The sequence below is a fragment of the Rhinolophus sinicus genome, linkage group LG15 (assembly GCF_036562045.2).
Source record: "Rhinolophus sinicus isolate RSC01 linkage group LG15, ASM3656204v1, whole genome shotgun sequence".
Taxonomy (NCBI): Eukaryota; Metazoa; Chordata; class Mammalia; order Chiroptera; family Rhinolophidae; genus Rhinolophus; species Rhinolophus sinicus.
The window spans coordinates 22062303-22085244 of NC_133764.1; the positions used below are offsets into that span (position 1 = coordinate 22062303).

The following is a 22942-nucleotide window of genomic DNA, read 5'->3' on the forward strand; positions in this document are numbered from 1 at the left end:
GAGGGGTGGGAGATGAGGGTAAAGGGGGATCAAATATATGGTGATGGAAGGAGAACTGACTCTGGGTGGTGAACACACAATGGGATTTACAGATGATGTAATACAGAATTGTACACCTGAAATCTATGTAATTTTGATAACAATTGTCACCCCAATAAATTTAATTAAAAAAACAGGAAAAAAAAAACTGGCTTAATAAAAAATTGAGAATTCCGATAAATCAATTACAAAGAAAAACATCAGGACAGTTACCAAAGAAAATGTTAGAAACGACTTGGCTCCATTGGGTTTACTGGAGAATTTTAAACTTCAAAACCATATAATTTCTATATTATTAAATATACAGTGCCTCTCTTATGGTCTTAATATTATATTATAGGTTTACCCAAATTGTAAGCATCAAATGAACATAATTTTGCATTGGCTAAGATCAAAACAGTTACAACATGAAAAATGGTATAGCCACTTTAAAAGACAATTTAGCAGTTTTGGGCAAAATTAAACATATTGTTACCATATAATCCAGTAATTGTGCACCTTGGTATTTACCCAAATTTGTTGAATAGTTATGTCCACACAAAAACCTGCATATGAATATTTCTAGTAGTTTGACTCATGATTGCCAAAACTTGGAAGCATCCAAGATGCTGTTCAACAGATGAATGGACATATAATGTGTTCAAGGAGACAAGCGCAGTCCTTTTAGCACTGTTCACAATAGCAAATTTGGGGACTAGCCTAACTGTCCATCAGTAAAGGAACGGGGAAATAAAATGTCATAATGCTTATTGAAAGGAATGTTATGAACCCCTGTAAGAGAATAAACTAAAACACACAGACATTAGAAACAAAATGTAGAGTTAAAAAAATCAAGATGCAGAAGTATACATGTATAGATTTATACCATTTAAATAAGCTAAGCATGCAGACAACAAAGGTACCTATTATGCCCGGATATGTGTATGTAAAACTGTGTGTGCTAAAAATACTGTAAAGATATACAATAAACTCAGAATATTGGTTTCCTCTGAGTAAAGGAGAAAAGTCCGAACTGGAGACGGAGGGGCAAAGAGAATTTCAAATTTATCTACAATATTTTATTTATTGAATTTTAAAAAGACTTGAAGCAACTATGGCAAAATGCCAACAGTTGTCAACTTGAGGTAATGGGGTAAAAAGATTTGGGGTAACAAAAGAAGTGTTTGTCATTTTACCTTTGTACTTATTTTACACACACACACACACTCTCTCTGTCTCTCTGTCTCTCTGTCTCTCTGTCTCTCTGTCTCTCTGTCTCTCTGTCTCTCTGTCTCTCTGTCTCTCTGTCTCTCTCTCCCACCCCTCCCCCTTTCCCCTTCCACCTCACCCCTCACGTTAGTGCAGAACCTGCGCTCTTCGCCTCTTTCTCACCCGGCAGCTTCACCTCTTCCTGCCGCTGGTCGTGGCTCCCCCAGAACACCCGCGCGACCCCCACCGCGAACCGAGTGGCTTCCTTTCTGGTGTCGTAAGTCAGCAATGATCTGGCCAGGCCAGCGAGGCTCCCGCAGGCCAATGACGGGACCACAGGAGAGGCTTGGGGAGCCGGGGCCACGGACTGTGTATGTCTGTATGAGTGAGCTGGTTTGGAAACGTGGCGTAAGGAGCGGCCCGAGGTAAGGGGAGCAGAGCCTCTGCGTGTGGACCCAAGGGGCAGAATGGAATAGGGAAGTAGGGTTATGAGCCCCAGCGCTCTGAGAAAAGTACAATTCGCAAAGAAACAGACACTGGACCGAGGAAAACCACACCCTGTAACTTGGCTCTGCCCCCCAGCGTCATGCTCTCTTGTGTTTCACAGATGAAGACTCGAGCCAGAGAAGTTATGGCCGCTCAGGATTGGAAGATCTGATTTATTTCTCGGCTACCTCCCCCCCATCTCAGTGCAGCAATTATGGTCTCCAGTAGTTTGTTGATCACACACATACTTAAAGTTGGATCTAAAAAAACCATCTTACATTCATGCCTGAGGTAATAAAAACATTTGTGTTGTAAAAGTGAGTATGCAAATTGGTAACTAGAGAAAATATCCAGAATATATGTTGTAACAGGTGATTTTCCTATTACGGAGTGGCAAACATATCTCAACTATCCACCTGCTGAAATATTCACTTGTGACCCATTGACAAAAGGATTTCAAGAAGCAACTTGTTTAAGTGGGGCAAGTTCACTTTCTAATGCTTTTAATATTGGTAATATTGACACACAAAAATAACCTGGAAAATCTGACTGGGTCAGAGCTTCCCAGTCGATATAAAGTTTCTCATAAAAATCAAAGTATCTATTATAAAAAACAAGAAAACTGAAGAATTCAAACAATCTTCTCTTCCAGCCAAGGCTCTAGCCCCGCCCATTTGCAAGTTCCTTCCCCAGATCTTTGAGCAGTCCACCCTATAACCCTCTACACCAGTGTCTCAGACCTCTGCCAGGTTGTCTGGGCTGGCTGGAATCCTGCATCCTTGGTCTGAGCAAGAAGGTGAATCCCATCTACACACCAGTTCTCATCGTCTGTTTCACTTATTTAAGAAAAGCGTGGTTGTTTTTCCACCTCAGCCTCCCTTGCCTAAATACTCATATATAGGCAAGCTACAACGGAAAGGGTCTGTAGGTACAGGGTGGAGTTTCATCTTAGAGTTCTTTGACCTCTTCTTAAGACCATCCTTTCTGTTGAACAGGCACAGCTTGGGTCTTTCCAGAGTCTGTACTTACCTTGGGAATTAGAAGATTCCTCTGGATTGGGGTGTTAAAGAGAAAATTCCTGGAGTCCTGAGTCATTCTGTGTCTGCAGCTTGACTGAGGACGGGAGGAAAGAAACGGCTCTGAAAGCTGAGCCCTCTGAAGAAAAGCAGGCCCAGGGGGAAAGCTAGGTTTCAGTTTCTCTGAAAAACAAAATTGGACTGGTGCCTGTTTTAAGTTGTCTCTGAAAATTGGCATATGCTCCTGTCTTTTAAGTTTTGATTTCCCAGTAAGCTAAATTAGAATGCTCTAGCTGTTTTTTTTTTTTTTAAGATTTTATTGGGGAAGGGGAACAGGACTTTATTGGGGAACAGTGTGTACTTCCAGGCCTTTTTTTCCAAGTCAAGTTGTTGTCCTTTCAGTCTTAGTTGCGGAGGACGCAGCTCAGCTCCAGGTCCAGTTGCCATTGCTAGTTGCAGGGGGCGCTGCCCACCATCCCATGTGGGAGTCGTGGAATCGAACTGGCAACCTTGTGGTTGAGAGGACTCGCTCCAACCAACTGAGCCATCCTAGAGCTCAGCGGCAGCTCAGCTCAAGGTGCTGTGTTCAATTTTAGTTGCAGGCGGCAGAACCCGCCATCCCTTGTGGGACTCGAGGAGTTGAACCAGCAGCCTTGTGACTGAGAGCCCACTGGCCCATGTGGGAATCGAACCGGCAGCCTTCGGAGTTAGGAGCACGGAGCTCCAACCGCCTGAGCCACCGGACTGGCCCTCTTTAAATTATTTTTAAAGAATTCACACATCTCCCATTATCTGAAATGTTAAGACACTGGTATCTTTTGCATCATCAAAAGTGAATTAATTGCTGAACTTTATTATTTTCTCCCACCTAAAAGTACCCTAAAACCCCCAAGGAACAGTAAAAAGGAGGAAGCGCCAAGTAATTGGTGCAGCAGAAGGTGGGAGAGAGGTTCTTTTGTCCAATCCATGGCCAACACTAGATTCATACTGGCCTCTCTGATGGCCTGAGCAGTTCAGACAGGCAGCTAAGGGCTCTTCCCCAAGCCCCGCCTGCTCTCCCACCTCTTGGAAAGCTGATGGGCTTTATCTGAAATTACAGCCAAAAGAATATTTCCACACTTTGTCCTGCATTCAGGCCTCCCCAGCATGAACGAAGTTGTCCTACACTTTTCTAGAAGTTAAGAATAGTCTCAAAAGAGGAATCTTTCCAGAGCCATAAAACAAAACAAAACAAAAAACTTTAAGACAGACAAACAAATTTTATTTCTAACATATTATTAGGAATAAATTGTTATTTCTAATATATAACACATACATTGGAAGGAAGACATGATAGGAATGTATTGCAAAATGAAGCCATAGAATGGCTGCAAAAAGAGAAACCAAGTTTGACTTAGGGGGATGATTAAAGTTGCATTGAAGAGGTGGGTTCTTGAACAGGGGCTTGACTGACGAGTCAGAGGGAGCAGAAAAGGGTTTGCAGGCCGAGACAACGGCACAGGCACAGCCGGAACCCAGGAATGTGTACAGGCAGCGTAGGTACTGGATTGCCACCCACACTCCCCTTAACCTCTCACAGTTGGATTATAAAATTAACACCAGATCATCACAGAAGAGAGCAGGAATGCACAGACTCCTTCTAGACAGGCTACTTCCCAGGCCTGTGGCTGGTCCAAGCAGTTAGTAGCCTAGCTGAACGTATTAACACTTGACAATGAATGTGAGCAAAGTATTGGTGTGTGTTGGGAAGAGTGAGGGGAAGGTTGGTCGTCAACCTGGAAACTTTAGAAACGGGGAGAGAAAAAAAAAATTTTATCTGAGGCAGAAATGGAACAACGAGTCACTCGTAGCATTCTAAATTTGCTTTCTTTGGTAAACCTGACCTGACTAGTCCTTGTGGTGGAAATATCCCTGTTTTGGAGATGATTGCCATAGTCTAACACAGCCGGAAGACTTCGTACATTTGAGTCAGATTATCAGCTCCCCCTTGCTGCAAAGCTATGCTTCTATAATTTGGCTTCCTGTGTTACTATTGAATATACTAATTAGCAAAAGCATCTGGCTCACTTATTACTATAATCCTCACTGTAAATTGACGGAGTGGCATTTTCATTTATGCCTTGGTCTTCTGTGAGCTTTATTAGCATAAAGCCATCCCAGAGAGACTGATTCTGACTTGGTGCAAAGAGAAAATCAAGTTCTGAGCCTATAAAGCTTGAGACCCATAGCCAGTATGAGGGGCCAACCAAGGTGCCGCCTGTCCTGAGACAACGAGTCAAAGTAAGCAACTGGGCGAGCACCCTACCTCCGACCCCCTTAAATAGGCCAGCAAGGCTGGGTGCATTAGAAACTGGGAGATGGAGATATAATAAAGGATGCATTCGGAGAGTAAGTCAGGGTGTATCATGGAAAGCCTTGAAAATTGGTTTGGTTTGAAGACTGCAGGGAATCATTGAAGATGCATTAGCAGGGGATGTCACAAAATCAGTTCTCTATTTGAGGAGAACCTCTCTGTTTGACAGCATGAAAGCTGGTTAGTCTAGGAAAGCTGGAGGCAGGGGACCACATTGAAGTCTGTTGTACTTGGAGGAGGTGAAATGGACTGGAAAACCGACAGTGACACTGCAAACAGAGTGTCAGAGTCAGTTCCCGATATAGTTCTGTGGCTCTCTGCCATGCTGACTGTGCCTGGATTTCCTCACTTAACATATGTGAAAAGGAGTAACTGCCACTTGCCTGGGAGAAGGAACTCTGCTCTATCTGGCTTCCTGTATTGCTTCAAATAATTTTCAGAAAGCTGCCCTCTTTTCATAAAGCAGATAGAGGTGTTTAATGGCTCTTGAGGCAAAGCAGAGCTTATGAGTTTCCTCTGACAGGGTGCATTCTGGACTCAGCCCAAACACGATATTCCTCTCCAGGCCTGAGAACTGCTGAATGCTGTCTACAATGATGTCACTGCCCAACACACCAGAGGCCCGGCTGAACACAACTCCTGGTGCTCCGTGGATCTCAGTTAATTCCATTGCTTTTAGCAGGGCACGCTCATAGCGTCCTCTGTCCTCCCCATTCCTGCACAGAATTGCTATATCTTTGGGCAGATAGCCATATTGGAACAGGTTGTGACATCTTTCTGCCACGTAGTTGGCCATTTGTTCTGTTGTCAGGTTAGTCTCTGTCTCACACACCCCAGGCAGAGCCTGAGCACACATTGCTTCCTTGTAGGCACCTTCCCTGAACAATGCCAGTGTGTCTGGACACATGTTGGAGGGACAATTTTCTTTGATTCTCTTCATTTCTTGTTTTATGACCATTGCTATTTCCAGAGAACAGTGGATCCCATTGGTGATTGTTTTACGAGGAAACTGAGCCGATGGAGGGGGGAGGCCATTGCCATCTGCATGATGGACTTGGAAAGGGTCCAGAAAAAGCCAGAGGACCCCACGGGGAAGGTTTTCACTTCCAGCTGCCCTCACCTTTGGATGGGTGATGCTCTTAGCCTTTGTGTACCAGTCACCATATTGACTGCAGAACTTCTCCGTCTCATCCATCACTATGTGTTTAATCTTTAGGAACTTCCCTTGCATGAAGGTTTTCCGGGTCACAGCTTGGCAGGTGCTTTGTTGGCTGTAAGGATGAAAGAGAGAATAGGTTCAGGGAACACCACGCCTTCATTGCTCTCTGGATTGGAGTCACAGGCTCGTGGTCACTTGGAGCTGATTCACTGATTCAGTCATAAGCTGCTCGACTTACAAGTCACCTGACAGAATACATAAGTGCAGACCCTCCTCTTTGGGGCTTATCTCATTAAATCTGCATGAGAAACTTTGGAATAAACCCAGGTGGGAGACTTTATTATTTCTATTAGTAGTCTATTTCTCCTGCTTGACAATCCCCGAAGACAAGCTCCTTACATCTACCGGCAATCTCGAAAGTGAGGTACACTTGTTACTACCATGTCTTTACTTTCTGCCCGTTTTAGAGCTAGAGAACAGTCACCTAGAGGCGTATCATAATTTTTATATGCAAAAGAGGTATGGACGAATACAAATTCCTCTAAAGCAAATCCTATCTCCCCACTTACTTGTAGTACAAAACTAGAAGGCTCTTTAGATTTTGGTAAGGAAAACATTAAGAGATTGCTGAGTTCCATGACAGGTCAAGTAGGATAGCTGATCTGCAGCGCTGTGTCTTTTTGGAGCTATAACCCTATTTACTTTGCTCAATTTTCCTTTACAGTTGTTTTAGCATATCTGAGGAGGAGGAAGAAATTAGAGGACAAGGAACAACCAAGTTTGGTTGTTGCTCTTGGTTGTTGCTTCCTCTAATTTGGATCCAGGCAATATCATACATTCCTATAGATTTCCTGATTTTACCTACACAGTCCCTGGGCTTTACTCCCTATGCCTTGAATCCTAACTATTCATATTCTTCTCCTCCAGTCTGGACTGTGTAGACTCCTTGAAGAAATGCACTGATTCGTAGCCATTCTCTGTATCCCCCTCACGTTTGGATTCAACAGGCATTGAATTTGCCTTTGTTGGGTTGAATTTGCCTTTTAACTGGGGTATTTTAAAACTTACCTAGAAAGTGTAATAAAGAACATAGTCCTTAGCACAGGTTACAATATCCTTCCGAATCTGTCGTCGGCCTCCCTTCCAACTTCATCCCCTACCACATACTAACACCCTCTCACTGCTCCAGTCAGACTTACTCTTCTGATTCTCTCGTCTCTCCGTGCCTTTGTACTTGCTGTGCCTAAAAAGCCCTGATTTTATTCACTTCTCCTACTGACTTCTTAAGAGTATGTCCAAGGGCCTCCTTCACTGGGCACATTTGCTGCCTACCTTCAGCCTAAGTTAAGATAAGCATTATCTTTACTATCATGCTACTTATGTAACATTCACATTGCTTGTTTTTCTTTTGTCCCCCTTACTGGGCTTAGGGCCAGGTCTTCTATCTGTTTTCCCCCCTCTAACACTACATGTCCACAATGCCTCGCATATACATGGTGCTCAAAAAGATTTGTTGAATAAATAAGTAAACCGAACCAAAAATTAAAATGCGATTGCCCTCATTTGCTGAATTATAAAGCAACTAATTTCTTTTACTAAATTGAAAGGTAAAGCTTGAAATCGAAGCAAATTTGCATGTTTTCTAAAATTATTGATTCAGAACAATTCAAACAAATGAAAATATAAGCAAAATCAAATGGTATTTAAATTCAAGTTTCTGTTATGTATAACATCTAATTAAACTGAAATACCCTATGACTTTAAAAGTATTAAGTATCAAGAAAAAAAGTTTAAAGAAAGGTTCATTTATACTTTTCTTAAATTTAAGGCCACATTGTGGAAAAAGGTGTCTAGTTAAATAAATTTAAAGTTACGCATACTTAGCTAATTTATAATGAGATGTTTAAGCCTGAAAACTGCGAAGGATCCATTTGTTGCTGAACTACCTGACCACTTGGAAATGTGCATATAGTTTGGGCTTTGTACTTACGCTTAAGTTAAGGCATTGCAAACTATTAAACTAACAACATGATTTACTTTTGTGATCCTGTTGAAAGACTGACTAAATACATTTATTGTGTTTAGTTACTGAAACACTTACAGGACGTAATCCTTTAAGGAGTCACTTTCACACACATAGAGAATCTCTTTTGGTTTGCAGTGGAAAAAGTCCTTGATTTTCTCCATGATCCTTATGGCTATGGCTGTCTTCCTGGTTCCCGGAAAGCAGTGGATGAACAATTCTCGTGTTTCCTGAAGGTTCTTTGAAAGCAACTCGCACTGCTCTGCGATGAGCAAGTTTAAAACTTCACAGCCCAGCTGGTGACTCAGAAGAGATCTGGAGCACAGCGAGACCACGATAAGGGCCTGGAGCAAGTCTTCCATTTCCTCCTTGTTAGCAAGCCGGTAGGACCGGGGGTAGTACACGGGGATGTCACAGGGTCCGCACCGTGTACTGGGCAGGTGCATCAGCTTTGGAATGACACACACTTTCCCTGTGTAGCCACCAACAGTTCCCAGTTTCTGCTTTAACTGATAAGCAGTGCTTCGGGCATACGCAAGCCCTTCTCTCTCACTGGGCTGCAGTAAGATTGTATAGAGTACCAGGGGGCTGTTCACTGCTATTAGGAGTGCGTCACACAGGACACGCTGCTCTTTCCGTAAGCCAACATCACTCGCCCAGCTTCTAGAAAATATCACAATCCCTTGAGAACAAGGACATATCTGCGTCTTCATTAATTCCTCCAGTCCTTCATGATCTGAGAAGAGCTTCTTACAGAGGGATTCTGGTTTAAATTGTATCTCTTCCTGTAGCACTAAAAATGTGAGGAATAGAAGTTACTAAAATGCACAAAAGCATATTGTAAGTATTCCTGCAGAGGAAGACATTAGCTGTGAAACTTTAGGTTTCCTTGTCTGCAATGAAAGCACCCCCTCTTCAAGGACCAGGACTGTGATGTTCCCAGTGCGGGCAGCTCTTACAGGGAGGGGTCTTCACAGAATGACCTCCTAGCACTCTCTCTCCTCAACCCCACACGGTCCACTATGGCTAGGAAGTCACTCCTTCTGTTAAGGGTTTTGTGCACGTGTATGTGTGAACCTGAGGCTTTGGGGGAACTAAGAACTCTCCTTTAAAACAAGGATTCTTAATATGTGGCAGTTTTGCTCCCCCACCCCAGGACATTTAGTAATGTCTGGAAATGTTTTGATTGTCACAGCTGGAGGGGTGCTCCTGGAATCTGGAGGGTAGACGCCAGGAATGCTGCTATACAGCTGACAATTCACAGGGCAGCCCCTGTGAATTCGACAGAGAATTACCGGACCCAAATCCAAATGTCCATCATGCCAGTGTTGAGAAACTGCTTGAGAACCCCCTGGCTGTCCTCCGTCTGCACTGGGATGCCAGGGGGCAATTCTCTTGTGGTATAGACCTAAAGAACTGAGGAGAATTCCTAAATTCTCTCAAATTTGGGGAACAAAAGCCATATGTGACATGAAGCCCAAAAGTGCACAGAAATAGCATGTGAATTTGGTGACTGCATAACAAGAGTTAGCCTATATGGCTATATGATTGTTTAGCCATATGTTGAACAATCTAAATGATTGTTTCAGGACGATTATGCCTGCTAAGTCCTACATTTGACCTTCTACCTAAGAAGAAAACATTTGGGCTCATTGCTATAAATTCCTCCCAAAGTAATTTTAGAAAGAAAAAAAAAGTCCCCTCAGCTGAAGTCAAGAAGGAAATACCTGGAAACAAACGTTGTTGTAGAGCCGCCTTAAATTCCAGGACTTTTATGGGATATGATGGGCTTCTTGGTACAGATGAAGCTGGTGAAATCAGGGGAAGGCTGTAGTCTGTGGCCAAGCTGGAAGGAGCTAAACAAATACATGGAGAGTTGTTTCACGTGAAAAAGAAAAATAACTTTTAAATTGTTCTTCCTACTGTCAACATGTGATTTGCCTCATATATACCTGAGCTGCTCTCACGCTTTCTATGCCTCAAATGGTTCACGTATGTTAGCAAAGGAAATCTGGGGACTCCTGGAGAGCATGTACCTTCTAAGTCACCGTGTGACTCATCTTAGGCAAGTCATTTCACCTCTCTGTCATGCCAGGGTGAGGTGATCCCTGAGGTTCCTTCCAACTCTAATATTCTGATTCCAGGTCACCTCTAAGAGAAAAAGGCTTCTAGTGTGTATGTGTCTTGGTGTGGGGGGGTGTCAGAAAAACTTAAGCACAGTATATATTTTTTATATTGTTATAGCTGTTTAAGTCCCCATCCAAGGTTTAGATGGAATAGAAAGTGGCAGGATCTCTAGTTCGGGGTGTGTGTGTGTGTATGTGTAAAGTAAACTCAAAACAAATGAAACTCAAACAAATTTAGGACAAGAGAAAGAATCTCCAATAAAATCACTCAAGTTTTGAGCCAAGATTCTTTTATCAAATTTGGACCATACTGGCCATGAAGGCAAACTGATAAACTTTGTTCAGCCTGTGAATCCTGTTTGGATTAATTAGAAATCACTAGGGCTGATTCTGAGCAAAACTATAAGGGAAGTGAAAACACTAGGGGTCCTCCCCACCACCATCCCTGGCCCCAGTATCCCCTTTTGCATCGGTTTTTCCCCACTTGGTGGTGACCCCAGCTCAGGGGTTGAAGGAAGTAGCTCCTTGTTCCGAAACAATTCAAATTTGTCAATGAGTTTCCCTCCAAAGAATTAGTGGACAGTCATTGTTAAACATTGTTTCTCTGAAATATCATCCTTAGATTGAGACTACTGATTAACGGTTTTTGACTAAGAATATCAACCTGCCCAATTTTTTTTCTAACAGGCCTTTAAAGTGCATAAAAGGGAACTGTCACTAATTCATGGCTGATGGCATAATATAACTTTCCCAAAGTAGACTCAAATCCAAGTGTTTCTTGACCTCAAAGAGTTCATATTCTTTGAGTTCATAAAAATATCAGAAAAACGAACGCTGTAGTGGGAGAATATTTGTAAGCAAAACAGCTGTTTACTCCTTAACTATCTGACCAAATACCCACAGAGGGTAGAGAAGGGGGTTCCTCCCTGTTGACTGGATACTGACTTCTATTCTGTTTTACCTGGCTGAATATCCAGCATCAGGGCCACCCACTGCTCAGCGGTGAGCCTTGTGACAGAATTGTCCCTCATGATCCAGGAATCCGGGGCCTCTGTGAATACTACACAGCAGAAGGGCTCCACGTGAATCACACAGACATAACCATACAGGGCATCTTTTTGGTATACATCCAAGATTCTGGTGGTGAAAGTCACCTTTGGCTTCTCACAGCAGAAATGGAATCTGGGCAGTTTTTCTATGCAGTTTTCTATTTCTGTTTTTAATAAGTCAGGGTTCACTTTTTCTCTCAGACATCCAAACACTTCTTTGCTCTCATCATCCACCCCAATAATTAGGTATCCCCCACGGGTGTTGGCAAATGCAGACACATAATGAGGCAGCATTTCTTTAATCCGAGGGACAACCTTTTTGGTGGTGAACCTTTTAAACTCAACATGTGTTGACTCAGTAAAGCTGAGTTTCTCTTTATACATGAGTTTGTCCCTTTTAAAGAACTCTGAGGCAGACACCTTCATATCTTCTTCTTCCTGAATGTTTCTTTCAAGCACTTTCTGAGGATGTAGCACCTTCACCCTTGTTCCTCCTCTTTGGGCTCTAGACTGCTTCTCTCTGAGAAGCTCCAGGGCGCTGCTGGCACAAAGGTTGATAGCGGAAGTCACATCTCTCAGATATAAATTAGAATGCAAGCTGCAGATCCTTAGGGGGAGGCTGGAAACATTTGGGCTCCATGACTTCACAAAAATCAGGAGGTTGTGTCCCTGCTGCATGTAGTCAAGGTATTTCTGTGAACCTGAAGGAAGGAGCTTTTGAAAAGAAGTTTCCAGATCGTGTCCCAGCCCATGGCATCGGTAACTGTAGTTTTTATCATCAATCTCCGCTTTGATCACACCCCCTCCAGAATTTAACAGTGCACATGTAGCTTGGATGATTGTAGAATTCTCAGTTCTTTTCAAGTACTTATTGGCCATCTTCTTCCTGTTCTCTTCTCCAAAAGTCACTCTGCCCACGTCTACAATTTTCTCAGGATAGAGCATTTCCATATTGGTCTTGAGACTCTCCATCTCAGCAGCCCCTCTACTCCAAACAGTGACTGAAGAGGATTCCCATAAATAATCAAGACAGAAATGTTGTTGCTACATTAAAAAGAATTCCAGAAATTATAATATTTTCTTCAAAGCTATAAATTATTGGAGATACATTTTAACATGGAAATAATCTTTGATATCAGTTTTCTAACAACTTTGTCAAGATCCTTTGCTTTTCCAGCATGAGCAATCATAGATAAAGGTGACTGCTTAATATTTTGCTATTATGGAAAACTTATAGTGCTGAAAATTTTAGCCATTTTTCATAAAATCAGAAAGCACCAACAGTGAGTTCAGATATAAAGGGCACGGGCTGGCATAGGAGTCAAATAAGTTATTACAGAATATGTAGAAGTTGAAATGAAAAGATGCTCCTATTTATAATTCAGAGGGGGAAAGAAAGGAGGGCAATAGAGTATATATATATATATATATATATATATATATATATATATATGTATATATGTATATATGTATATATATATATACTATACTATACTATACTATACTATACTATACTATAATATAATATAATATAATCTTGCTATAAAAAACATAAAACTTGGTATTCTTTATGTGCTATTTTATACATTTTTAAGCTTTGTTCTACTCCTGAAAGAATGTCAATTGACACCAAACACAGAAATTGTTTTATCTCTTCAAACATTTTTCTAAAAGTACATTTCTTTATATACACTGTCATGCAGGAGCAGATGTTTTCCTGTCCTCCAAATAGTTCTGCCCTGTGGTGTGGGAACCTCTAAGACTTGGAAAAGAACATGAGCCTTTGGGACATAGTTATTATAACTGTGGTCAACCTTCTTTGGTTTCACAGATCAGAGGATAGTCATCTAAATTGAAATTGGGGCTCTGAAGCAAATATTTCAGATACGACTCCCTTAGCTTTTGTTAAGTGCAAAATAAAATGTTTACTAATCCAAACCAAAATTCTTCCTCTAGAAGAAGAGAACCCATTTCTTCTGTGTAATTGTTGCAAAGTAGAGGCCATATGGGTGTTTACACCTACCTAGAGGAAAAAAAGCAGGCATTCAGCGGGACATAGTCATATACCCTCCTCTGCCATAGATTGCTCTTGGTTGCCTTCTCACTTTCACCAGGCAAACCAGAATCAACCTGATGAAGTGTTTTTTTTCCCCACATGTGAGCATGTCCTACAGGTAAATGTAAATGCATGGCTCTTTAGAGAAATTTCTGATAACATTCTATTCATATCATAGAATCACAAAAGTGTTGGAAGGGACTTTAAAAATCTTCAGGTCCAACCATCTATCTAATTCTTAAATCCTCTCTATAATATTCCCAACTTTCAACAAACTGCTTTCCAGCAACTGCTTGAACACCTCCAGTGACGAGTAACTCATTACCTACCAAATTAGTCCCTTCTATTTTCCAACAGCTCTGTTAGAGATGGCTTCTTTATTTTCAACTGTAATTTGTCTCACTGTAATTTGCACCTGCTGGGACTCACAGAACAAATCTAATTGCTTTTGAACTAGCAGACCTGTACTCTTTCAACTCCCAAGTCTCGTTGATGTTACTTGGATGTTGATAACAACTGTGATAAATACGTTTTCTGAGATTCTACCTCCCTGTGAACATCCTTCCCCTCTTCCTAAATTTCTCCTTTACAAGTTTCCCCTTAGCTACCATTTTACCAAGCCCTTCACGCTGTCAGACACAAATTGCACCTACGATGCTACGGATAAGATTTTTTAATTTAAAAAAAGTTTGGTTTTTTTTTGTTTGTTTTTTACCTGATGCTCTTGCTTCTCCTCTTGCTGTTTCAATTCCACATCTTGCTTTGGTCTGAATGCTTGCTTTCTGTCACAGTCCCTGGTGCCCTTTGATATCAGCCTGGGAGGAGCAGGAACTCTGCCAGACTCCCCCAGTCTTCATAACATTGACCCCCTGAGGAAGGCTGATAAGGACTCAAAAAAAAGCCTATGACAGGGCAGATCAACAGGCCAGCGGCTGACTTCTGGGAATGAATGTGGCAGTAATGGGACAATTCAGAAGTTTTCAAGTGAGGGGCCAAAGCTAAACTTCACACTTCTAAGGGACTGAATGTCATTTCCATATATCATACAAGCACCTCCTGTCCTGGTTAATTTCATTTTAAAGCTCTACATTCATTTTAAATTACGCTGTCCTGTACATAATCCATTATGAGAAATAGTAACCTATTTCATTACCTTCTAAGTTACTTGTTCCATTCTGATTACTTTTATTCCTTTTTTCCTTTTTGTCGGGCACAAGACCCAGCCTAGAAAAACGCTCATTGATGAGGGGCTGGCTATTCCTGGGTGAGAGGATTATGGGTGGTTTTCATTTAATTTATTTTCCTTTTTTTTAAAAAAAAAAAACACTATGTTTTCCAAATGATCTACAATGAACATGAATTGTTTTTAAAATTTAAAAAAAAGCAAGTGAAAAAGTAAATAGGTGAGAGACAGTTATCTCATTTGGCAATGCTGGTTGAACTGGATAAAGTTTTTTGTAGTAGGCTGAATAATGGCCACCAGTTGTTATTATTATTTTTAGGAACCTGTAAATGTTACCTTATAAGGAAAAATAGTCTTTGCAGATGTGATAAAGTAAAATCTTGGGATGGGGAGATTCTCCTGGATTATCTGGGTGGGCCCTAAATCTAAATACAAGAGTTCTCATAAAAGAGAGGCAGAAAGAGATTTGATACACACAAAGGCGGAGACAATGTGACGTATAGAGGCAGATCAAAGTGATGTGGCCACAAGTGAAGGAAGCCACTGGAAGTTGGAAGAGGCAGGACTGGATTCTCCCCTAGGCCCCTCGTCCCTGGGGGAGCACAGCCCTGCTGACACCTTGATTTCTGCCCAATAAAACTGATGTCAAACTTCTAGCTGTGGGAAAATAAATTTCTGTTATTTTAAGCAACAAAGTTTGTGATATAATAATTTGGTATAGCAGCCACAGGAAACTAATACACTTGTCTCTCTCTAAATCAAACCATCAAACAATTCTGTGTTTCTACTTCAATTTGTTTATGACGAAATGACAATCTTAAATAGGTTTCTGGACAGCCCCAGCTGTTTTTTTTTTTTTCCTTTAATTAACTGAGGTTACTATTCCTACAAAGTTCTGCTTTGCTAGCATTACCTTTTGTACATGTTGGCTGACTAGAGATTCCAGGATAGGAGGCAAAACAGATACTGGGATGTATGATCAGCACAGCAATACCATAAACTCCAAAAGCTTGCCCTTGGCTTCAACTTTAACTTATGTTCATTTACTTCACTTCCAAATTAAGTTTCCCTTTTAGTTCTACCTACCTTAACTCCCAGCCTCACGCTCACATTGAAATCCCTCTGATATTACTTACTTTCAGAAAGACAGAAATGATCATTTACTGGACATGTGCATGTGAGTATGAGGGACCAAGCTGGGAGCTTTCCACACTACACAGAAACTGAGATTACATGACTAGTAAGTAGAAGAGCTGGGGTTTAAAGCCAAGTCTGTCTAATACAAATGTTCCTACTGCTTCCACTGCCTTTCAAGTTTGAGATTCTGAATTGCTTTGGAGTCCTCAAAATCAGAAAGTCTACCTAAGTATCTCCTTCTTTTCTTCCTGGTCAACAGGAAGAACATTATTGGGGCAGGAGAACCAGGAAACAGATGGTTTCCTCATGTTTGTTTTTCTTCAGCCTACTCACTAAAAGGAACCAAATCCAGAGAAGGAGGAATAATGTGAAAAGATGGGCAAGGAGAGTTTCTCTTTCTTCTTCAAAGTTCCTTAGTTAAGTCCCCTGGCTATGAATAGTCAGGTTCTCACACCAGGGAGGATTTCACATCTCGGTTCTGATGCCTCAAAGCAAATGTCCATGATACCAAGTAATTTGCAATCACTCCCTGGGACAGTGCTTTTTCCTAGATCTTGGGAAAGTGATCTGACTATTCTGTTGACAATTGGCTAAGAACTAAAGCCCCCAATTTATTTAAGATGTATTTATTCATTAAGAATTTCAGGAACCCTTATACACTGTTGGTGGGTATGCAGATTGGTGCAGCCACTATGGAAGGCTGTGTGGAGGTTCCTCAAAAAATTATGAATAGAATTACCATATGACCCAGCAATCCCTCTCCTGGGTATCTACCCAAAAAGTCTGAATATATTTATACATAAAGACAAGTGTGCTCCAATGTTCATTGCAGCTTTGTTTACGGTGGCCAAGACATGGAAACAACCAAAATGTCCTTCGATAGATGAATGGATAAAGAAGTTGTGGTATATATACACAATGGAATATTATTCGGCGGTAAGAAAAGATGAAATAGGACCATTTGGGGATTTTTTTGTGTTTTTTTTTTTTTTAAGATTTTATTGGGGAAGGGGAACAGGACTTTATTGGGGAACAGTGTGCACTTTCAGGACTTTTTCTCCAAGTCAAGTTGTTGTCCTTTCAATCTTAGTTGTGGAGGGTTCTGTTCAGCTTCAAGTTGTTCTTTCAGGCTTAGTTGTGGAGGGCGCAGCTCAGCTCCAGGTCCAGTTGCCGTTGCTAGTTGCAGGGGGCACAGCCCACCAACCCCTTGCGGGACTCGAGGAATTGAACTGGCAACCTTGTGGTTGAGAGCCCACTGGCCCATGTGGGAATCGAACCGGCAGCCTTCGGAGTTAGGAGCACAGAGCTCTAACCACCTGAGCCACCGGGCCGGCCCAAAATAGAACCATTTGTGACAACATGGATGGATCTTGAGAGTATAATGCTAAGCGAATTAAGTCAGACAGAAAAAGCAGAGAAACATATGATTTCACTGATATGTGGTATATAAACCAAAAACAACAAAAGAACAAGACAAACAAATGAGAAACAAAAACTCATAGACACAGACAATAGTTTAGTGGTTACCAGAGGGTAAGGGGGGAGAGGGGTGGTAGATGAGGATAAAGGGGTTCAAATATATGGTGATGGAAGGAGAACTGATTCTGGGTGGTGAACACACAATGGGATTTATAGATGATGTATTACAGATTTGTACACCTGAAATCTATGTAACAATTGTCACCCCGATAAACTTTAATTTAAAAAAAAAAGAATTTCAATTTATCAGCAGAATTGAATTCACTAAGAAATTCAATTTATCTGCCTTCGTGCATACTAGACAGAAGTTGACAAATCCCAACCTCCATTTCACCCTCAATTCATTCACAGAGATGATTCGACTACTACAGAGAACATAGGGTAGTGACTAAGAGTATCAGTGCTAGTTCTACGACACCACTACCTGACTCTGGGTAAGTCTCCTAACTCTCATTCATTCTGTCATTCAATCAGCTATTTTTTGAGCACCTAGGATATTGAAATCCTAGCTCTGGCACTTTCTAGATTTGAGACCTTGGTTAAACCAATCTAAGCCTCAGATTCCTCTGTGTAAATTGGAGATAATAATACTGCCTTCTCCATACAGTTCTTGTGAGAGTGAAGTGAAATGATGCAAATAAAGAGCTTAGCATGGTGCCTGGCATATAATGTCAGCTTTTCATTCAATAGTCAATTACTAAGCACTGTGTTCTGAACATGGTGCTATGCTCTGGGGCTGCACATTAACATAAAAACTACCAGTTAGTGACTGCCTTCTTTGGGCCAGATATATACCTTTGATTACCTCAAATTGTCCTCATAACAATTTGTAAGACATACATTATTTTCACCATCTTTTAAATGAAGAAATAGAGTTCAGGGAAGTAAAGGTCAAGGTTACACACCTAGTAAGTAGCAGAGCTTGGATATGAACCACTGTCTGTCTGATTCCCAAACCCATTTACTATCATTCTGCCATATATCTTTACTGTTAACCAGACTAATAAGACACATGTCCTGTTCACAATCTTGAGAGGGAAAACGTGTATTAAACAACTCATTCAATACCACATATACAATAACATCAGCTGAGCACTCTATGAATTAGGCATTATTCTCATTCAATTCACCTAACAGCTTTATGAGGTAAGTGCTGTTATTATTCCCTTTTTACAGATGGGGAAGCTGAAGACAGAGTTTACCGCGCTTGTAAATATAGTCGATATGCATGACCACTACAATCTAGTGCTGCTCTGGAGAGCTATCAACGTAAGAAATAATGTGCTCTGAGTGTTCTGAGGAGCTACAATAACTATGCTGTGAGAGGAAGATACGATTTTATATATGAGCTGGAACCTGCAAGGAAGAAAACACAGGCAAAGGAGATGGAGAAGGGAAAAACCAGGCAGAGGAAACAGCACATGCAAAGGCTTGTTCTTTTCACTAACCTTCAAGTACAATGGAGGTTCTTAATAGGTTCTGGTACAGAAGACCCTCCATTTTTCTCCATTCTTTCATTTATTTCTTCCTATCCTCTACCCATTCCTATCCGACACTCATCACAATCCTCATGCTGCTTCTCATATGCCACCTGTCCATTTCCACTACCATGGTCCTAATTTAGGCTCGTATTAGCTCTCATCTGGACCATTGCAATTGCTTGCAATAGCTTCCCTCTGCTTTCCTTCAATCTATTTTTAAAAAAAAATCTGCATGTGGAATTTTCTAAAGTACAGCTCTGAGCAACCATTATCTCAGGCTGTGAAATCTTCAAATCTTTCACTTTCCCCAGAGTAGTGTAAACTATACAGCCAGGTAGCCACCTTCCTTAACAAAGTTTTGACCTGTCTTTCAAATCTCCTACCATCCCTTTTGTAAACACTACCATTGGTCCTCAAACTTTGGTGTGACTCAGAATCACCTGTGATGCTCTTTTAAAAAATATGCGTGTCTGGTCTCCAACCCAGAGTATCTGATTCAGTAAATCTGAGCTTTGTTTCAGTCTTTGTATGTTTGTGTGTGTGTCTGTGTATGTGTGTGTATGCGCGTGCTTGTTTTGTTTTTGATGCTGGAGGACACCTATATTGTTAAGTTTCCTCCTGGTGTTTCTAACTCACCAACTTTTGAAAAACACTACATGTTTCAACTTTGCCTAAATTTGGTAAATTCCTCCATATTTTCTCATTTAATTCGGGAGTTACATCATTCCTTCTCCCAGAGTCTAACTCTCAAATTCCACCCATCCTTCAAGACAGATCAAATGCCACCTCTCCCGGGAAGGTTTTCCTGCTCTCCTTCGCACTCCTTTGATATTTAGCTGTACTTTTCTTGTGGCACCTCTTGCTTATTTAGGGAGCGTCCACGCGCTGGAGCAGCCAATAAATTCACCCTGGACAGAGTGACACATTTCATCTAAGTCATTCACATCCCTTGCCCTCGCAGACATCCGGACAAGCGCAAAAAACACTGTTGAATCACTCTATCAACAGCTCTTCCTGGAAACCCAGGGTACGCCCTTCCTGGAAACCCAGGGTACGCCTCAGACGCCCTTCCCCAATTGTGAAAAAAGGCACTGGCATAACCACTGAGCATAACAGTGGACCCGAGGTCCGAGGGCGAACGGGAACTGCTCAGAGGTTGGAAAACAACAGGCCTAACTCCGAGGACGATGAGCGAAGCAGCGATGGAAAAGTCGCTTCCACCCCGAGCTTGCTCCATCCCGACGTTCGCCTCGCCCTCCGATTGGCTACTCCTCCTACCAGCCCCGCCTCAAGGCTGTGGCCCACGTGACCCCTGGCCGTCGCGGGATTGGTGTCGGGCGAAGGCCGCGCGGGGCTGTGGGAGCTCGCGGGGTCGCGAGGCGGAGGCAGATGGGAAGCGGGAAGTAGGTAACGTGCGGGATGGAAAGGCGGACCATCGGCTGCTTTCAGCTTCCGCAGGCCGGTGCAAGGCTCCTGAGAGTCTAGCGCGTAGGAGTCTTAGGGGTTCGGAAAGAGTCCTCAGGCCTCCTTCCTGGGTGTTTGGTGGGAGTTCGGCTCCGGCCTTACTCGTGTGTCCCCGTAAGGACCGCTTCGCTGTCTTTCCTGAAGTTGGTAGGAGTTGGACCTTATTATTGTTTTTGAGGGTCTACTATGTATAAGCATCAGTTGCCCTGCGCTGGGCGCCGTGCAGAGCGCCACGAGGTAGAAGCTGGGGGAAGGAGGGCTTAGAGATGCTTGAGGTATGGTCCGTATGGAGGTAAGTCGACTTTGTAAATTGTGCTGATGCTTTTGTTAGCTAGGAGCTTAGGGTTTCGTAGGGAGGGTCGCGCAGTGACTAAAATAAACCCCCATTTCTTGCGCCTGCTATGTATCAGTCAACTTTCTGAGTTTAATAGTAAGACACAGCCCTGGTTCTTTAGGAGTAGGGAAGGCACTCCAGATGGAGCAAAGTGTACTGAGGAAGAGAACGAGGAGTGTGCTTGCTGTGTATGGCTGGAGCACCCTGGAGCTCTGCTCACGAGTTTCATCATTTTAGACACATTTATTTACATTCTCAGCCTGTTTCCTCGTTTTAACGTGTACTTATTTCACCAGTAGAGAATGATGAGCTAAAAGCTCAAGCATCGCCCCTGTAAAACAGGCACTTCATTAGTTCCCTCTCTTTATGGCGCTCAGTTGCTGAATGACAAACAGATCAACAGCTGTCAGTTTTTATGGAGTATGAATCTGTTGACATTTATAGATGGTTGAAGGAAGCATAGGGTGTCTCCAGAATTGTTATTTAGATCCTGACAGCATCATGCTGAAAGGCTGGAGAGGGTAACATTGTTTGTGATCCTAGCACTTTTCCACGCCAGCCATAGTGTACCACCAGAAGGTGTCATTTAGAATAAATGAAATGCAGTCAGCTTTCTCATTCAGACATTGATTATTCAGGTTGTGAATTACCCAGGCTTTTAATTGCTTCCTTTATCTTGCTCATGGTCTGGAGAAAAATGAAATTAAACCTTGTATTTAGCTGGTAGTGGAAAAATATAAATCTGGTAATCAGACCTCAGTTCACTTTCCAGCTCTGCTGTTAATTTGCTGTGGACCTTTGGCACATCATAGCCTCGCTGGGTCTTGGACTCTTAGGAGATTCTGGTATAAAAATTTTAAGACTACTTTTTCTTTGTTGGCAGCAGAATTGTAAATCAAATTATATATTAAATGAACTGGAGTTTACTTATAAAGAAATTTAGTAGAAAATCATTTCTAAAGCTTTTGCTTCAGAACTAGACAGTAAATACCTTCAGGCATCCCTGAGATTTTATCATGGATGGTGTTTGGGCTCATCAAAAAAAAAAGTTTTTGAACTGTAAATACTTACCTAAGCTGCTGCTCCTCGGATTTGAAAAATAAAAGAGCCTGCTCCCCCAAAAACAGCTTGTTCAAATTTGCATTTTTTTGTTTTGTTTTATTTTTTGGGGGGGTGAAGGGGAACAGGACTTTATTGGGGAACAGTGTGTACTTCCAGGCCTTTTTTTTCCAAGTCATGTTGTCCTTTCAGTCCCAGCTGTGGGGGCTGCAGCTCAGCTCCAGGTCCAGTTGCCATTGCTAGTTGCAGGGGGCGCAGCCCACCATCCCTTGTGGGACTCGAGGAGTTGAACTGGCAGCCTTATGGGTTGAGAGCCCACTGGCCCATGTGGGAATCAAACCGGCAGCCTTCGGAGTTAGGAGCAGCACGGAGCTCCAACTGCCTGAGCCACCGGGCCAGCCCCCAAATTTGTTTTTTTTACAGCAGAGTTGCTTAAAACAAAACATAATGGACGATAAGCTATTGAAAGCCATGGTTGAAACTTCTGAAAAGAAACCTTTATTGTTTTCATAGGTAAACCTAAGTTTCTTTGGATGTGAAAATGCTCTTAGCTAATGCAAGGAGGTGAAATGCGATGATGAGTGAAGTGTAGTCTGACCTGGTATTGCCATTGCTTCAGTGTTGGCTTTGACCAGGGTGTGATCACTTAATCTTCTCTCTGAGCTGATTCTGGTTGTGGTTTTTCCACGCTGGTACATTCTAGCCTATTTGGATACTGGTTTTATTATGTGTAAAGAGCGCTTCTTTGATGTTGTTTTGAATTTTACTGATACTTTCATGTTTTCCTTCTTAGGTTGAGGTGAAAAATCGGGATTTAATATCTTCATGGAGTACTACGTTATTTCAATCCTGAATCTGGTTCAGTTCCCTTATTGACTTATTACTGTATTAAAAATGTTTGTTTAATGAACTATGGTATTTGTTTTGGTAAAACCTTGCTGTTTAACATGAATTTTTGCAAATATCCATTATACGCTTCTTATCGTACATAAAGTGTTAATATTTTTTAAATCCATAGGATACTCCATTTCAGAATTTAGTTTTATCACTTTTGTGCTATCAGAGAATGTGCTTTGGATTGCTAACATGAGTTACAGTATTGGATAACACCTTTTTCAGCAGAGGCACTTACAAATTATTTTCATCCTTCCTCTTCTAGTCATGATGATATTTTTTCTACCCATAGTTTTTCACTCAAATCCAGTGGCATGAGTTTTTCTACATAAGCAACTTAAGTGTTTCTGTAGTATTTCTGATACAAAGTTTTTCACACAAGGCTGAATTCTGGCTGTTGAAGTAGAGGATTTCAC

The 22942-nt window shown here is 41.8% G+C and overlaps 2 protein-coding genes, 1 long non-coding RNA gene and 1 other non-coding gene across 8 annotated transcripts in view; 2 read left to right on the forward strand and 2 right to left on the reverse strand.

Moving 5' to 3' along the window:
* Nucleotides 1-2903, reverse strand: part of LOC109447862 (schlafen family member 11) — a 20358-nt gene extending 17455 nt beyond the window's left edge. Inside the window, exon 1 of one of the 2 annotated variants that reach the window (XM_019732562.2) lies at nucleotides 2743-2903. The gene's annotated coding sequence lies outside the window, so the exon portion shown is untranslated. Of the gene's footprint in view, nucleotides 1-1423; nucleotides 1773-2742 lie in introns of those variants that run through there. The other variant, XM_019732564.2, reaches the window with a different exon arrangement.
* On the forward strand, nucleotides 2416-22542 carry LOC109447867 (uncharacterized). Of its 3 annotated transcripts, XR_012492182.1 has the most exons (4): nucleotides 2416-2509; nucleotides 18471-20531; nucleotides 21346-21418; nucleotides 22426-22542. It is a non-coding gene; the product is annotated as an uncharacterized LOC109447867 (long non-coding RNA). The 3 variants fall into 3 exon arrangements; XR_002137432.2 differs by lacking the exon at nucleotides 21346-21418; XR_012492181.1 differs by lacking the exon at nucleotides 21346-21418 and having other exon boundaries at nucleotides 18471-20386.
* On the reverse strand, nucleotides 3969-14344 carry LOC109447861 (protein SLFN14). Of its 2 annotated transcripts, none has more exons than XM_074320004.1 (5): nucleotides 14211-14344; nucleotides 11352-12440; nucleotides 9992-10120; nucleotides 8343-9057; nucleotides 3969-6353 (listed from the first exon to the last, which is right to left on the reverse strand). In XM_074320004.1, exons 2-5 carry the CDS (start codon nucleotides 12409-12411, stop codon nucleotides 5519-5521), a joined length of 2739 nt encoding a protein of 912 aa, XP_074176105.1. In that variant the 5' UTR covers nucleotides 12412-12440; nucleotides 14211-14344; the 3' UTR covers nucleotides 3969-5518. The 2 variants fall into 2 exon arrangements, with proteins under 2 accessions (XP_074176105.1, XP_019588120.2); XM_019732561.2 differs by having other exon boundaries at nucleotides 11352-12483.
* LOC141569046 (Z30 small nucleolar RNA) lies at nucleotides 22202-22298 on the forward strand. Its single transcript, XR_012492440.1, has one exon. It is a non-coding gene; the product is annotated as a Z30 small nucleolar RNA (small nucleolar RNA).
* Nucleotides 22543-22942: the final 400 nt, after the last annotated feature.

Coding starts and splice junctions, on each gene's coding strand:
- LOC109447861 (XM_074320004.1), bottom strand. CDS start 12,411: ATGGAGAGTCTCAAGACCAATATGGAAATGCTCTATCCTGAGAAAATT. Junction 10,121..11,351: donor GATGCTGGATATTCAGCCAG/GTAAAACAGAAT, acceptor GTATTTGTTTAG/CTCCTTCCAGCTTGGCCACA. Junction 9,058..9,991: donor ACAACAACGTTTGTTTCCAG/GTATTTCCTTCT, acceptor TCACATTTTTAG/TGCTACAGGAAGAGATACAA.